Below are 15553 nucleotides of genomic sequence, written 5' to 3' on the forward strand. Positions count from 1 at the left end.
TTGATCGGTGAGTGACAATAACAGGGCGCGTACGAGAGAGAGCCCCGGCTGCGCGCGCACTCACAGTCTTCAAACAACACGAGCGCTTCTTGCTCTCTCCCTCCCTTGTGCATATTAATCAAAATCATTAAACACGATAGAAAAAGGGCGAAACACCAAAGTTTCACGCGCGCTCGCGCACTCACAGTCTTCAAACTACACGAGTGCTGTTTTGCTCTCTCTCTCTCTCCCTCCCTCGTGCATATTAACCAAAATCATTAGACACGATAGAAAAAGGGCGCAACGCCAAAGTTTCACGTGGAGCATTCTGAGATTTTTCTTTCTCCATGACAGGCTGCTGGCTCCCACTGTTAATTTATTTTTTATTTTTTGGAAAAGCACTCTCTGTATTAGCTTAAAGCCCTCAAGTTTACATTTACATACTGTATTCTTTCAATTGCTCTAAACAAGTATTTTGGGTGACTTTTTTACTGAATACTAGACATCAAGTTGTTGTTATTTTCATCTGAAAGAACTTCTTTTTTCAGTAAGCTAGACCCTATGTGTTCAGTAAGCTTGTTTCAGTAAGCTATGTGTTTTCAAGGTTTCAAGGTTTTATTGAATGCCATCTCTATACAAGTGCAAAGTAATGCATTCTTAGTCAGTCTTTAATTTTGTAATTTTAAGAGCAATAAATATATTGCAATGTTAAGGAATTTATGTTTTTTTCATTCAGATATGTAAATCAACATGTAAAAATTGTTAGTAGTCAATTAATGGGGAGATAATCGAAATCAAATCGGTCTGAAAAAATGAATCGTTAGATTAATTGATGCATCGAAAAAATAATGGCTAGATTAATCGTTTAAAAAATAATCGTTTACCCCAGCCCTAGAAGGGACGTCTTTGCTCGTGATCTAAAAAGCTAAGCAACAGAGAGCTACAGAATAAATTTAGCAGTATTTATAGGACGCAAATGCAGTCAGTGGCCAGTTTCACACATCAAACTTGGTAAATTACACTCAAATGGACTATTCTGATCAACAGCATTTATTTTGTTTACATATCTATCTGGTGTTTTAATAAGCTGAGGGATAAACCATGTGCAGATTCATCAGGCAACAACCACTACTGAGAATTTTCTCCTCATACAGTCTAAAATTGGGTTTGAAACCACTCATTTCCTACCACCACAAACATGTAACCAATCAACCCATCGACTTGCAATGCATAAGCAATGCATTTCTACCCGAGGATGTTGATTTCTGCAAGGCAGCTGTAAGAGATGGGGAACAGGAACATGGTTTGTGCAATTACCATTCAAACAAATACAGACTTTCAGACGACTCAGTATAATTTGCTCTTCCTCTTATTCTTTTGGATTTATGTTGTTGCATAATGTTTACTTCTTAACCGAGTAAAAGTTGAGCAGATAGTCCGAGCTGGTGTGACTGAGTAGAGGCGGGGACTACTTTGAATATTAATGATTTTGCGTATTGTAAATGAGGTGAGAATGTAGAGTTAAAGCCATGCAAATTGACTTGGTTCTGTACTAATCAATTGTTCCACAAGGTGGCAGCACTGGCCCGAGCCATTGTAGAAAAAAAACTAAACAGACCGAACAACAACAGATAATTGCATAGTGTGAGAGGGTTATGAGACACAGCAAGAGTACAAAGACATTTTCATCGATCAAAAACTAAGTATACTTTGGGCTAGGTCTGCACGATTACGACAAAAATCATAATTGTCCATCATTCCCTTGAAATTGTAAGTTTGAATATTAATTACGATGATCATAATTTACATTGAATGAGTTTATACTACTGTTTGATGCAACTGCATGCCGTATTTTTATATGAAAATAAACAAGCTGAAAACATTCTAACTGAAAAGCTTTTAGTGCGTTTCTATAGTTTTAATCCTCAAATGTCAACTATACAATCGATTGGTTTCTTCTTTAAATTATACATGAGTAAAAATATGAATGGTTATATACTGTTATACTAAAACTGAAATTAAAATAATAGGAAAAACCCTTAAGATAACATGTAGAAAGAAAAAAATGCATCTTAAGCGCACAGAATAACATAAGTGGACTTTGAACGATTATGGCATCCATAATTGTAATCGTGATTAATTGTGCAGTCCTACTTTGGGCTTTACATTCAAGCCATTTTAAGGAATGACATTTAAAGACATTTAAATATGTAATTTTAATTTATCAAAGATTTTTAAGATATAAAAGTCAATAATTTGAAATGACCTTTAAACGCAGCGCCGCTTTCTTAAATTGCCTGAATGTCCAATCTGACAAAATTCACACAAATGCATTTTAGCTGTTAAACTTTTATACCAGACTATTTGACAGTGATGACTTAGCATTATTTCCAAAAATGTCCAGTTCAAACATGATCTCTAAGCATAGTTTACTGGTCATTTTTCAGAAAAGGTTGTGTGAAAACCCCTACTGGAGATGCATTACCAAATCAAACTAAAAATCACCGGTATGAACTTGCCACTGCTGACACAATGCTTGGGTGTTATGTGTGGTTTGCCCAAGTAAAGTCAGAAGAGCCCATCTCTATGATATTCTGGTCACTAGATATGACTCAGGTTCCTTCTTCATTGTAAGTCTGTGGTATTTTTATTGTCCAGTTTCTTAAGCATGAGCTGACAAACACACTGAGAAAAGGTTTCATGCAGATTTGCTTACCGCAAATGTTTGTCAATGGGATTTCCATTTGAATAAGCTTTCTGTTGTCTACATTTGCAAATATTGGGTGAAACTGACCAGAAAGACAAAAGAGGTGGACACACCACTGCGAATGTTTATTATGCAACATACGCTAAAAGCTGGGGTCCATTTGACAAATAAAGGACGCAAGAATCAAGGCTAATTTACAAAATGCAAATGCTTTAGGATGATTGATAGTTGAAGTAATGATGTAGGACTAGTTTCTGTGGTTTATTCACAGAATTTTTCCCCTCATCGGTCTATAAGCTGATTCTTCATCCGAAATGAAGTCATATCCTCCCTAAAACCAACAGGAAGCAAACTCAAAGCTTTCACTTTTGCAATCTGAAAAAAAAAATTCAAAGCAGCCCATCACATGACCGTGCTCACCACAGCCATAATCGATCAGCTCAATGTTCAAGATCTGATTTCAAGCATTATGATGTTGCTATTTTGTACATCAAACGTATTAGAGCACATTTATTACAACAGAGAACCGGCGTTACAAATGAAAGCAGTTACCCTTAATCTAGCTCACAACCCATATGGTGCTCCAACTGTTTTCATGACAGGCGGCTGGATGAATTTAAAGAGAGTCTGTCGTGTAGAAAAGAGCCAAGCAGGAGCGCTGAAATCGCCTCAAGGACAGCTGGGTTTAGCTGTAATCTGAACAAGACACGTTCAGCAGGTTTTAAAGGCCTTATCGCAATATCCATGCGTACAGCAGCTAAAAACCCAAAGATGGCTACAAGATATCCTAGTACCCAAGCCTACGAGCAAGCAGCACGGTTTCAAGCTGGTGTGAAAGCAATGGTTTGTCTAGTTTTTCAGTCATCCTGTCTATGGCTCGTTGGGAGATCTGGTGCGTTTGGTTTTGCTTGGCCCTGCTGGACAGTACTAATAAATAATAAAAAATCTGATTTAAATACAATTTGATTTAAATAAACAAATAAATAATAAACTGATTAAATTAGCAGGAATAACTTTTAAAATAAAAAATAAAAACAATTACGTAAACAAATGACTAAATAAATAAATTATACATCTAACAGTACAGTGCCAAGATGAGTATAAGAAAAACGAACAATTAACCTAAATAAATACTACAAATACAAATGTTGTATTTTAGCATTAAAATAATAAATTGTTTACACAGTTCAAATAAAACAAGGTCAAGTCATTTAAATAATCTATTATTAAACAGCACAATCCTCTTCAGCTGCTGCTCCAGAAACAGATCTACACTGGATTCAAGTTTCACTTCCCAATTAAACGAAACTGGAGCTATTTTAGGAACCAAGAGCCCTCGGTTTTATTTCAGAATACATGTTTAACATCTGACATGAATATTTATTTCTATAGACAGGATGTGGTTCTGACAGTTACATGGTGTTAACTTAACAATATTCACTTAACTTACAGAAGCATCTTACTATTTCTAGCGGATACATAGACAAATAAATAAATAAATAAAAATACATTCGAAAATGAAGGAAATCTACAAAACCCTGACGCACCTTTATTTGCGACCAAAGTACATCAAACAATCAAAACAAACCGCATTTATGATTCTCACTATTATAAAACCAATCGCTCTCCTGTTAGCCTCGTAGCTTAGCACTGTCAACATCTAACGTTACCCCTGCTGTCAAAGCACAAAAACAGCGTTAAATCCACTATACACGCTCTTAACCCTCATTACACGAAGGCAGAAATTAACTAAAATTGTAAGGCGTAAAATACTAACATCATACAAAAAAAATAAAGAGCGGAAATCGATAACAAGATGCAAAAAAAAAAAAAAAAAAACACAGGACGACTTGCTGTGAGACGATCCCTTCAGCTGGCTAACGCGACTGCTAGGCTAAAGCACTTACCAGGTCAAAGCAGACGATAAACGACAGCAAACCGAGTAATTCCAGTAGTCCTTGATTCAAAGGAGGCGATATGGATATTAATGATGACAGAGACTAGCTGCAGTGATGGCCTTGCATGGCCAGGTTTACTGTAGAGTTAGTTGATTCTGTGGAATGGAGACAGTGTTACACACCCACAGCGATGTCATTGACCACGCCCCTTTCTCTCGCGCGCGCGTGCTCTCTGTCTCTCTCTCGCGCGCTCTCTCTCAATTCAATTCAGTTTGTGCTTTATTAGCATGAAAATGGTTACAATGCATTGCCAAAGTATACACTGAATCTAGAACAGATTTGTCTTTCACATTATATGTTAACATTATAGAAAGGCAAATCAATCAATCAGCAAATCAATGCCAATATTATCCGAGCGCACAACTGATGCTGGCGCGCGCGCTAAATCGCTTCCGCGAGAGGAAAACTAAATCGGACGCGAGGAAACGGGAGCCCGCGAGCTCATTTTAAACTCTCGCACGCGCGTGACATGTACTCTGCGCACAATACAAGCCCTCGCGCGCATGGCCATTCCCAACATCCTCGCGCTCGATCATCACACCTCTGCTCGCGCGAACAATTTTATTTTTGTCAGTCGTGGGGCGGGGCTTGCTGTTTAAGTTGTTATCTCAAATGTCATTGGTTATTCCCCTTTTCCTGAAGTCAGTATTGGACGCCTGTTAGAAAATGATTAATAATTCACTTGACTTAACCCACGACTTCATCAGTGGACCAGATACATGTGAGTTATCATTTCATTTGCTTGTTTAATTTATTTTTGTCTTTAATGTAATGTAATTTAATGCATTGTTTATAGAGTAGATATTTTCTAGATACTTGATTAACTGGAATTCTTCTGATTGCTAGTGATTGCAGTCTGGTAATAAGAGATACACATATTTTACAGACTGTAATGATGCACACACACACACACACACACACACACACACACACACACACACACATATATATATATATATATATATATATATATATATATATAGATAGATATATATATATATATAAAGCTAAATTAATGACAGTGAAGTGTTTAAAAAAGTGTTTTATCTTTAATCTTTTAAATAGATACATCGTAATATTTGAAGGTTAGTTTAGTCTGTGTTCCTATAAAACACACGTTTCATCATGATTGCATTTGATTTACAGTGTTACTAGTCATCTACTATCAAGATCAGTCCATTCACTATGATGTTTATGAAAATTGATTCCTGTTTATTGAAAAGAAACTTGTAATACATTCAATCCCAATGTATTTACTTATGTTCTTTTTGTTGCATTATTTTTTTCCCTTTGTAATTGCAGGTTGTGAAAGTGAGTGAGTGAAGTGAAGTGAAGTGACATTCGGCCAAGTATGGTGACCCATACTCAGAATTTGTGCTCTGCATTTAACCCATCCGAAGTGCACACACACAGAGCAGTGAACACACACACACACTGTGAACACACACCCGGAGCAGTGGGCAGCCATATATGCTGCGGCGCCCGGGGAGCAGTTGGGGGTTCGGTGCCTTGCTCAAGGGCACCTCAGTCGTGGTATTGAGGGTGGTGAGAGAACTGTACATGCACTCCCCCCACCCACAATTCCTGCCGGCCCGGGACTCGAACCCACAACCCTTCGATTGGGAGTCCGATTCTCTAACCACCAGGCCACGACTTCCCCCAACATTTGTGTATGAATGCAGCAAATAACTGGGCCTTGACATCTTACCAATTATTCTCAGAAGCAGACCAGAAATTTGGTATACTGTCAAGGCAAGTACAGTAAAGAAAAAAGCATTTGCATTTTCTTTAAACCAGGGTCAAGGGAGTCCAAGGACTGGAGGATGTACAGATCGCCAGGTTCATGTTTTCTTCAAGAGGCACAGACCAACATAGTTTCAAATCTGGTAAAAGTGTCCATAATCAAAGGTGAATAGATATGAGGTACGGTGACCCTCTTTTAGTTACCCTTTCAGCACACTGCTGTTTATGTGTTAATCTAAGTGGATTTTTAATTATGTATTTAACTGCTTAATCTTCAGGACATCAAAGAGCCATATCTAGACTGGGTCATAGCTGTGATTTATTTTTTAATTTACATTTTTAATTACCTCATATTTGTAGAAAAAAACCTGACAAAGCAAATCCAGTTATTTGACAGGAAAATTAGCACCAGTTGAATTCAGCAGGTGTTTGAGTGTCCTCAACCCATCCAAACTCATAGAGAATTAACATTCTTGAACAACTGCTCTGATGACAAAATGCATAAAGGCCTCTAACACTAGCTTGTTCTACTCTTTTTCTATTCTAGCTGTTTTCTTTTTATTATAATATATATATAAATTATAAAAATATATATTTAAACTTGCTATGTGCAATGCATCAACCTAACTGTGACTTGTTATAGCACTTATGTATTATTGCTCTATAATTTCTTCCATTGTCCTTATCTGTAAGCCACTTTGGATAAGTGTCTGCTAAATGACTAAATGGAAATATACATCTTCACATGCTGCTATGTCAACATCTAAATTTAGCTCTTAAATATCTTAATGATTTAGCAGTTAAATACATAGTTAAAAATTCTATGCTATATGATATATTCTATATTATAAAAATAATATGCATGAACAGCAGTGTGGAGACAGAGTAAAGAAAGCAGGGTCTCCATACCTCATATCTCTCAGATTAGTACATTTTGTGTGAATCAGTCCAATGTAACACAGCTGCTCTGAGCTTCGACTGCCTTCTGAGGAGAGTGCATGAAGAGTCCAGGCTTCTGCAAATGTGTCCAAGTCTGCCTGGATGCTTGAGAGAAAAGTGTACTGTACACTAAACAGGTCCTCAATAAGTCAAGCAGTCCTTAGGCCTCCAGCAAGTGCAGCATGTCTGAGTCCTGAGCCATTCTGACATCACACCAAATGCATTCATGTACTTGCCTTGACAGTATACCAAATTTCTGGTCTGCTTCTGAGAATAATTGGTAAGATGTCAAGGCACAGTTATTTGCTGCATTCATGTACACAACCTACAATTACAAAGGAAAAAAAAATAATGTAACAAAAAGAACATAAGTAAATACATTGGGATTGAATGTATTACAATTTTCTTTTCAATAAACAGGAATCAATTTTCATAAACATCATAGTGAATGGACTGATCTTGATAGTAGATGACTAGTAACACAGTAAATCAAATGCAATCATGATGAAACCTGTGTTTTAAAGGAACACAGACTAAACTTACCTTCAAATATTATGATGTATCTGTTTAAAAATATTAAAGATTAAAAACACTTTTTAAACACTTCACTGTCATTCATTTAGCTTTATATATATATATATATATATATATATATATATATATATGTTTGTGTGTGTGTGTGTGTGTGCATCATTACAGTCTGTAAAATATGTGTATCTCTTATTACCAGACTGCAATCACTAGCAATCAGAAGAATTCCAGTTAATCAAGTATCTACAAAATATCTACTCTATAAACAATGCATTAAATTACATTAAAGACAAAAAAAAAAAAAAAAAAAAAGAAAAATGAAATGATAACTCACATGTATCTGGTCCACTGATGAAGTCATGGGTCAAGTCAAGTGAATTATTAATCATTTTCTAACAGGCGTCCAATACTGACTTCAGGAAAAGGGGAATAACCAATGACATTTGAAATAACAACTAAAACAGCAAGCCCCGCCCCACGACTGACAAAAATAAAATTGTTGGCACGAGCAGAGGTGTGATGATCGAGCGCGAGGATGTTGGGAATGACCATGCGCACGCGAGGGCATGTATTGCTCGCAGAGTACATGTCACGCGCGCGGGAGAGTTTGAAATGAGCTCGCGGGCTCCCGTTTCCTCGCGTCCGATTGAGCGATTTAGCGCGCGCGCCAGCATCAGTTGTGCGCTCGGATATTATTGGCATTGAATTGACGCCAAAGATTTGCCGTCATACCATTAGTAAATTGTATCTTAGAAATGTTATAGTTGAGGCTCATAATAGCTGTAAACATTAAAAAAGCGGCTTAGTTAATTTACATTAGAAATACATTATGTTAAAATTGTTATGGTGTCGATTTCATTGGCAAAACAGTTCTGTTTTTAGTAGTAGGTAGCTTACTCATGATAGCAGTTCCAAGGTTTTTTTTTTTATCACTAGCTGCAAGGTAAAATACTGCATTAAATAAACTAAAGAAATTTATATTTCTATTTATATCTATATTATATAACATGTCACTTCAGTGCCCCCCAGTGTTTGATTCCACACATGCAGCGAGTATTATAGACGAGGGCGGAGCAAGTTGTCACGCTTTATGTTCCAGTGAGTTTATTTTTGTAAAATCATTTTCTGTGTAAACACATACCTTGTCTTGACTGCAAGAAATGCAGTCAATTAAACACACGTTGAACTTTCGGGGGAGGAGGTCACACACTAAACAGGCTAAGCTTTCACACAGTGAAAACTGCCATTTAACAGCCTACTTTTTTTTTTTTTTTTTTGCAAAATGTAAACAGTTACACAATTTTCCACATAACAGAATAAATAAATAAAATAAAGTAACAATATATCATAATTTTTTTTAATTATATTAAATTAATTTCATTTATTAGTTGCTATAATCACAGCATGAACTCATCATTGGACAACAACTATATCAATGCAATCTAAACTGCTGAATTGTGGCAATTTTGTTCTCTTTTCTTAGGCTACCTACCCCTAAATTATATACAAAACTATGTTATCACACAATTAAAATTCAAATAAACAATTAAGCAATAAAAAGCAGACACATCCAGTGATTTATTTAAATGTTTATTGCTGTGCTTGAAGATTACACTCCTTGGACTTGTGTTTGGTGGGTCAGTCCAAACACATAAACATTTCTATTATTTATGATTTAAATAGTAAAACAACAATTCTGTGATACAATACATAGGCTTCACTAATAAATTCTGAACAAGATATACTAACAAGCTAAGAACCTATGTGCTTATACATACACTCTGATGTTCAAGAAACATTACATTTACCAAACAGAAAAAACACAGTCATACCACAAAAGGGAAAACAGTAGCTTACAAAACCTGCACACCTCAAAGAAGAGGCATGTGTAGTTCATAATGTGAGGGCCGATATTAAATAAAAAGCTTCATTTTAAACACAGTCCCCAAAGTTCATGAGCTCGTCGTGTGGCGGTACATTTCCACCAAAGTATATATGTGTGTAAATATATAGTCTGATATGATTTAAATGCTTGATATTATTGAATGCAGCTTTGTCTCTTTTACTTCAAAATCCAAAAGTAATAAGTGAATAAGTAAAAAAAAAATCCTCTGGCACTTTTGGGCAGATTAATGAGAAACAAGTTATTGAAAATGATACTTTGCCTCCTTTTACCAGCTGAATGTTGGCATAGATCACAGTAAAGATATTATTTACCCATCCTCCATATTTCTGTTCTTTTGTACAGTAAGAACTCTGAGATCGACTTTGACACTTGCGGATAGTAGTTTCAAACCAGACAGTATCCAAATATAAGTGTCAGGACCCCACGACACAATGAATCAGACCGAGAACTGATGCTTCAGAAAACATTACACGTTTGAAAAAATGTAATGATCACTTCTTACAGATGGTGCTGATTCACAGGGATTTTTCTCTGAAATAAATGCACATTTGGCTCATAATTACATTATATAGGAAACATTTTTGTATGACTATAAATTATTCCACATTTATAGAACTTCATAAAATGTCTGGTGTGCTTTATAAGCTTGTATATGCTTTTTCATGCTTTAAAAAAATTGGTCCTCTGGTCTTCCGCAGTTCACTGGTGGTGATGTGCATCCTGCAATGTTTTCAGCCTTGTGCATAAACGAGAACGTTTAGGCCTCATACACCCTACAATGGGACAGAAAACAATTATTTGTGAGGTTTAACACTGTGCTTTTTTTGTCTGTTGAGTTATTTGAGTTCACATGCAGCATGAAACGGAAATAGTGATGCTGTTTTCTTTCTTTTTATTTATCAGGAATTGATTGGATTGTTGTTGTAGATGAGGGAAAGTTAATGTTTTTGATTAAAAAAAATTGTGAGGGGACGGGAATTAAAAATGTGCATGGGTTAATCATTTATAACAGACATTGCAACATTGCCAAAAAAATTGAATTTCGATTTCATGGTGTCTTTAAATCTTTACAATTTTCAAGAGTATTATTCAACTTCTTGTTAAGACTGTATGAGCTCATCTATTTCTCATCTTACTCAGCGTTTCAATGTAAATTTAAGACATTTATTTTAAGACGAAGTAAAGAAAATGTCCATTGAATGGAGCACTTGAATGAATACCTCTGCTCTTAACCACTAGAATATGTAAGTGACTTTAACGGTTTTGTCATTACATGACAGAAAAAAATTTCATTTTTCTCTTGGTTTTCAGTACAAGTGTCTGAAGATCCTTAAATCAAGATCCATTTACTCGAGAAGCCAAAAATGACATCACAAAAAAGAAAATAAATTTAAAGTGAGTGTGATTGTTTACTACTCATTCTCCACTAACAGATATCTGCTCTTGTTTAAAGCCTAAACTCATTACATTTTGTTCAAAAGTCTTAAAATCTTTGATTTGCACATTGATTTACTGTCGTTTAGATATTTGCAAAGAAAGATACCGAAGAAGACTTTAGGAATTGAAGAGATTCTGCTCCTTTAAAGGCACAAAAACCCTGTTATTGTACACAAAACAGTTTAATCCAACAGAAAATGTTTAATCAAACTATAATAACTTGCTCTGCCTCTGAAAAAAACGTTGCTTTTCAGCCGAGTTCCCAACAACCACAATCATTTTTTCTCATTGAATATCTATTGAATATTTAACTTTGGAAACATGTCAAATTGCATGAATCATTTGGGGTTTGACCTTTATGTTTGCAGAGCTGGCTGGCATTAGTTTCTATGAAGCAATGCAGAAGCGATGGAAACGCTATACCTGTGTTTGTCCTTCCAGATTTTGAACCACTTGACGAGGTTCTTAGTGCTCTGCAGTCTGGGGTGCAGGCAATACTCCTGCCCTTTGAAACGGGACACATTTTCCATGGTGACACTGTAAACACATGGGAAAAATCATGGATGAGTGGATGGGAGGAGAAGATGGGTAAACAGGATGAGACACGCGGAGAATATTAGTCATTTAAGCAACATAGACATTTAGCAGTGATACACTAATACATTTCATGCATGTCATTAATCATACAAATGGTAACAATGCTATTTTATATATTAATAGTGTAACTTAGCACTAAATATTTGATTAAAACAATAATTAAAAATTATATGCATGAAGCCAAGTGGGCAAATCCTGACAAAATAGTTCCTGGACTTTATTAGTTATTCTGAGGTGAATCATCACAGCTGGTAAACAAATACATATTCAAAGCAGAATTCAATAACACAGCTTATTTTGCCTATTAAGAAGATGTTTACCACGTCATTGGAATCACTGGAGCAAGCTGACTAAGAGTGCCTATAGTCTTTTATTCCGATTTTCACTTTATTATTCACCTGAGGAGCCAAGAGAACATGTTTGTTGACTCTAAACTCTTCACTGGCCTCCTAAAGCAGGGCAGGAGCTCTTGTGGGACTGGAGAAGCTTCTAGAATGTTAAACTCACTCAGAATTCAATGCCATAAACTGAAGACTTTCAGTCCTCTGGGTTTGTTTTTCACTGAGGTCAGAGCTCACCAATGCAAATCCAGACAAATGAGCTAAACGTCCAGGGATTCATTTTTCCAGAGAATTGGAGGCTAATAGAACTTTGAGTGAGCCACAAACTGATTTATTCTTTATTCCTATGTAAAATATATTAATGCACTTACTATTCATAATATACAGTATAATTACCAGGTGAAATACTATATAATTTTCAAATTACCAAATTTTTTTAAATTATCAATATTGCACTTGAATTGAGAATATCTGTGCACTTCAAATATTGCTGTGAATTAATCGACACAATTCACATCTGACCAATTTCACTTTAAATCCACAGTTCAGAGCAAAATTTCTGGATCTAATCTGCAGCTAGATCACTTTTCATATGCATTAAGCCTATAATACTAAAACTACTTCTTTTGAAAACTTAATTTAAAATCTATCCACGATCATTATAATATTCATTTCAACTTCAGAATAGAAGCACAACTTTAATATTGACTGATTTTAAAAGTCTCTAGCTCTGTTAATACGCTGCAATACCGAAATTGACCAGCAGGTGGAACAAAGTCTGGTCACGTTTATCAAAAAGAAAAGCTTTTCGCAAACACAAGTTTTCTTAACAACATAGAAAAGATGTTTGCATCTTATAGCCTTCATAAACACTGTTTTCTCTTCATGCACTTCATGCAACATAACCATGCAAAATTATTTCAAGCACATTCTGACTATAATATCTTCTAAGTGTGCCACATATGGATCCTATTGGAAAATCCAGCTAAAACAGTTTATGCTGGCAGCAGGTTTTACAAGGTTAATAGCTGATTTATGATTGTCATTTATAGCCATTAGATAGTCAAATATACATTTGGTGGCCATCACTACACAGCTACATTCTGGTTAAAGCTGATTAAACGGGTGTGGACTGGATTGAGCAGGATCTCCATGCCTGACAACCTTAAGATAAAATGACCTGTTTTATCTAGTAGGGTCTAGGGGCAGCTGTTCTTATTCTTATTATAGAAATATTAGCTGCTCATATCATAACTGAGTTGCTATCCAGTTAAAGAACCTACTGCAATTAATAGTCATACACCAAACACACTTTGCAAATAGAATTATTATTATTTTAATTTTTTTGCAACTCACAATATCATCTTTTCTTGGCAGTATGGATGTTTAGGCTTGATCTCCAGCTTTTGTACATCTTTGTACCGGATCTTCGGGCCTTTTCTCGTGCATCTGCACTTGTATGCTAAGAAATGGATAAAAGGCACAGTTTAGTCTCGAGAAAAAGATCTCACAAAAACTGCCACGAGATATCTGATTCATGTTGCACCCAAACGAGAATTATATTTGAATAGAAAAGATAGAAATGGAAAGAAGTCGCAGCTGCATGAAGACAATCTCAAACGAAAAGCCAATGTGAATGTGCACTCATATTTAGAAATTAGTTTCTTTAATAAAACAGCATTGTAGAAAATGATGCTTATACAGTATGCATGCATATTTTTTTATACATAAGGTGTTTATTTAAATGTCAATACTATAAATGTAAATATGCATGATAGTTTTGTTTTCTGATTTTAACACTGTGACCAGACAATAACAATTTATTTGTTTACTTTTTGCATTAAAATAATGAGAATTTGTGATGTAAATTCTTATCAGGTTAATTTTTTGTGTGTGTGAAAATACTTTGTTGTGAAATATGTCATGGCCATTTCTTCTACAGATGCTTTCTGACACGTTCCAGCATTTCTAACTTTTAAACTGAACGAGATTAGACATAAATCAACAAACAGCTCAGCAGATTGGCGTGATGATTCATTAAAGTGCCATTTGCTGTTTTTCCTTCGACCATGAGCCAGGTGAGCTGCTGAAAGGCGCGTGACCTACATCTAATCCTCATCAATCTTCTCCGCTTCATTCAGCATCATCTTTAAACAGCCTCTCAGGACAGAAGCCAACAAGACTCATCCAGGAACACAAAGAGCCACTATTTACTATCACCGGCCAACTTCTGCCGAATGAACTAGATTGTCTGAGAAGAAGGGGAGATATTTGACAGTTGCACCAGCATAAGGCGCTGTTATTCTGCGGGAAAGTTGAAAAAAAAAAGAACGAATAGAAAAAGAAAAAAGAAGAAAAAAGCCAAATTCTGTATTGATAGACGCTTTAACAGTGCATATCTTCGCGAACTCCATAAAAACAACAACGACATAAGATTTCAAAAATAAGTAAATAATGAACACACTCACCCTCTGTGTTGAGTGAATAAACGGCGATAACCAGCAAAAGCAAAGCGGCTGTACAGCGATGCATCCCCAATAGTTAGTTGAGAAGCTCCAGCAGGATCCTGTCTGTCTGTATGAAGCCCTCAAATCCCAAAATCTTGATCCGTCCGCACCCAGTGTCAGTGTGCTGAGAAACGCGCTCTCTGTGTCTGTGATGTCAATCAGTAGCAGGTTGAATGTGCTCGCGAGCGCTCTGCGCTTCTATAAACACGCTCGAGCGCCTCATTGATATGCAGAGCCCGCTGACGAATTAACGGCGGCTGCGCTCCAAACCGAGCGAGTTGCCTACCTAGAAAGCATTTTAGGGCCGTGTGCATTCAGTCGAGGGTAAGCAGCGCTCTAGCTTTTGGCACACGGTCGCCAGAGAATAATAGATAAAACTGAGTTAAAAAGTTTATTAGGAGAGTCTGTTCGTTGTCAGGGGAGATAATTGCATTGGCTTTTATGCCTCCTGTTAAAAAGGCTATCCTAATTTGTTTCCTTTATTCTTATCCATGCATAAAGGCTCTTTCTTTTTAAATACAATCTGGACATCATATAGTCTTTAGTAGAGGAGTGCTATCTTAAGAACATTTTAGATTAGAAGTATAAAACATTTTTTTTTTTTGCAGGTTAGTGCAGGTTATGTCTAAAAAAGTATTTCTGAGACTTATCAATAAAAAATAATTATCATTATGTAAACCTGGCTGTGAATGATTTTTTTTTTTTTTTTGCATCTTGCAGAAACTTAAAAATAGCTTTTATCAGATAGTTGTCTGTGAAAATAGTATTATGTAATACACGTACAATGTTTTATGCTATACACAAAATGTTGGGCACTGACAGTTAAATGTTTAACCCAACCTTCTGGGTTGTTTTTATTTAACTCAGCTATTGTTTATACATATGGTTGGCTTAAAATTAAAAATCAC

At 35.9% G+C, this 15553-nt stretch overlaps 1 protein-coding gene across 1 annotated transcript; it reads right to left on the reverse strand.

The window, feature by feature from the left end:
• Positions 1 to 9431: 9431 nt before the first annotated feature.
• On the reverse strand, positions 9432 to 14839 carry LOC132113504 (C-X-C motif chemokine 14-like). Its single transcript, XM_059521294.1, has 4 exons — positions 14607 to 14839; positions 13495 to 13600; positions 11624 to 11737; positions 9432 to 10536 (listed from the first exon to the last, which is right to left on the reverse strand). The coding sequence occupies exons 1-4, from the start codon at positions 14668 to 14670 to the stop codon at positions 10521 to 10523; spliced, it is 300 nt and encodes a 99-aa protein (XP_059377277.1). The 5' UTR covers positions 14671 to 14839; the 3' UTR covers positions 9432 to 10520.
• Between the last annotated feature and the right edge of the window lie 714 nt (positions 14840 to 15553).

The sequence above is a fragment of the Carassius carassius genome, chromosome 33 (assembly GCF_963082965.1).
Source record: "Carassius carassius chromosome 33, fCarCar2.1, whole genome shotgun sequence".
Taxonomy (NCBI): domain Eukaryota; kingdom Metazoa; phylum Chordata; class Actinopteri; order Cypriniformes; family Cyprinidae; genus Carassius; species Carassius carassius.

Excerpts from the sequence above, each read along its gene's own strand:
- LOC132113504 (XM_059521294.1), bottom strand. The coding sequence starts at position 14,670 with ATGCATCGCTGTACAGCCGCTTTGCTTTTGCTGGTTATCGCCGTTTAT. Across the intron at positions 13,601-14,606 it reads TTATTCACTCAACACAGAGG|CATACAAGTGCAGATGCACG; the intron begins GTGAGTGTGTTC and ends TCCATTTCTTAG. Across the intron at positions 11,738-13,494 it reads TGCCAAGAAAAGATGATATT|TGTCACCATGGAAAATGTGT; the intron begins GTGAGTTGCAAA and ends ATGTGTTTACAG.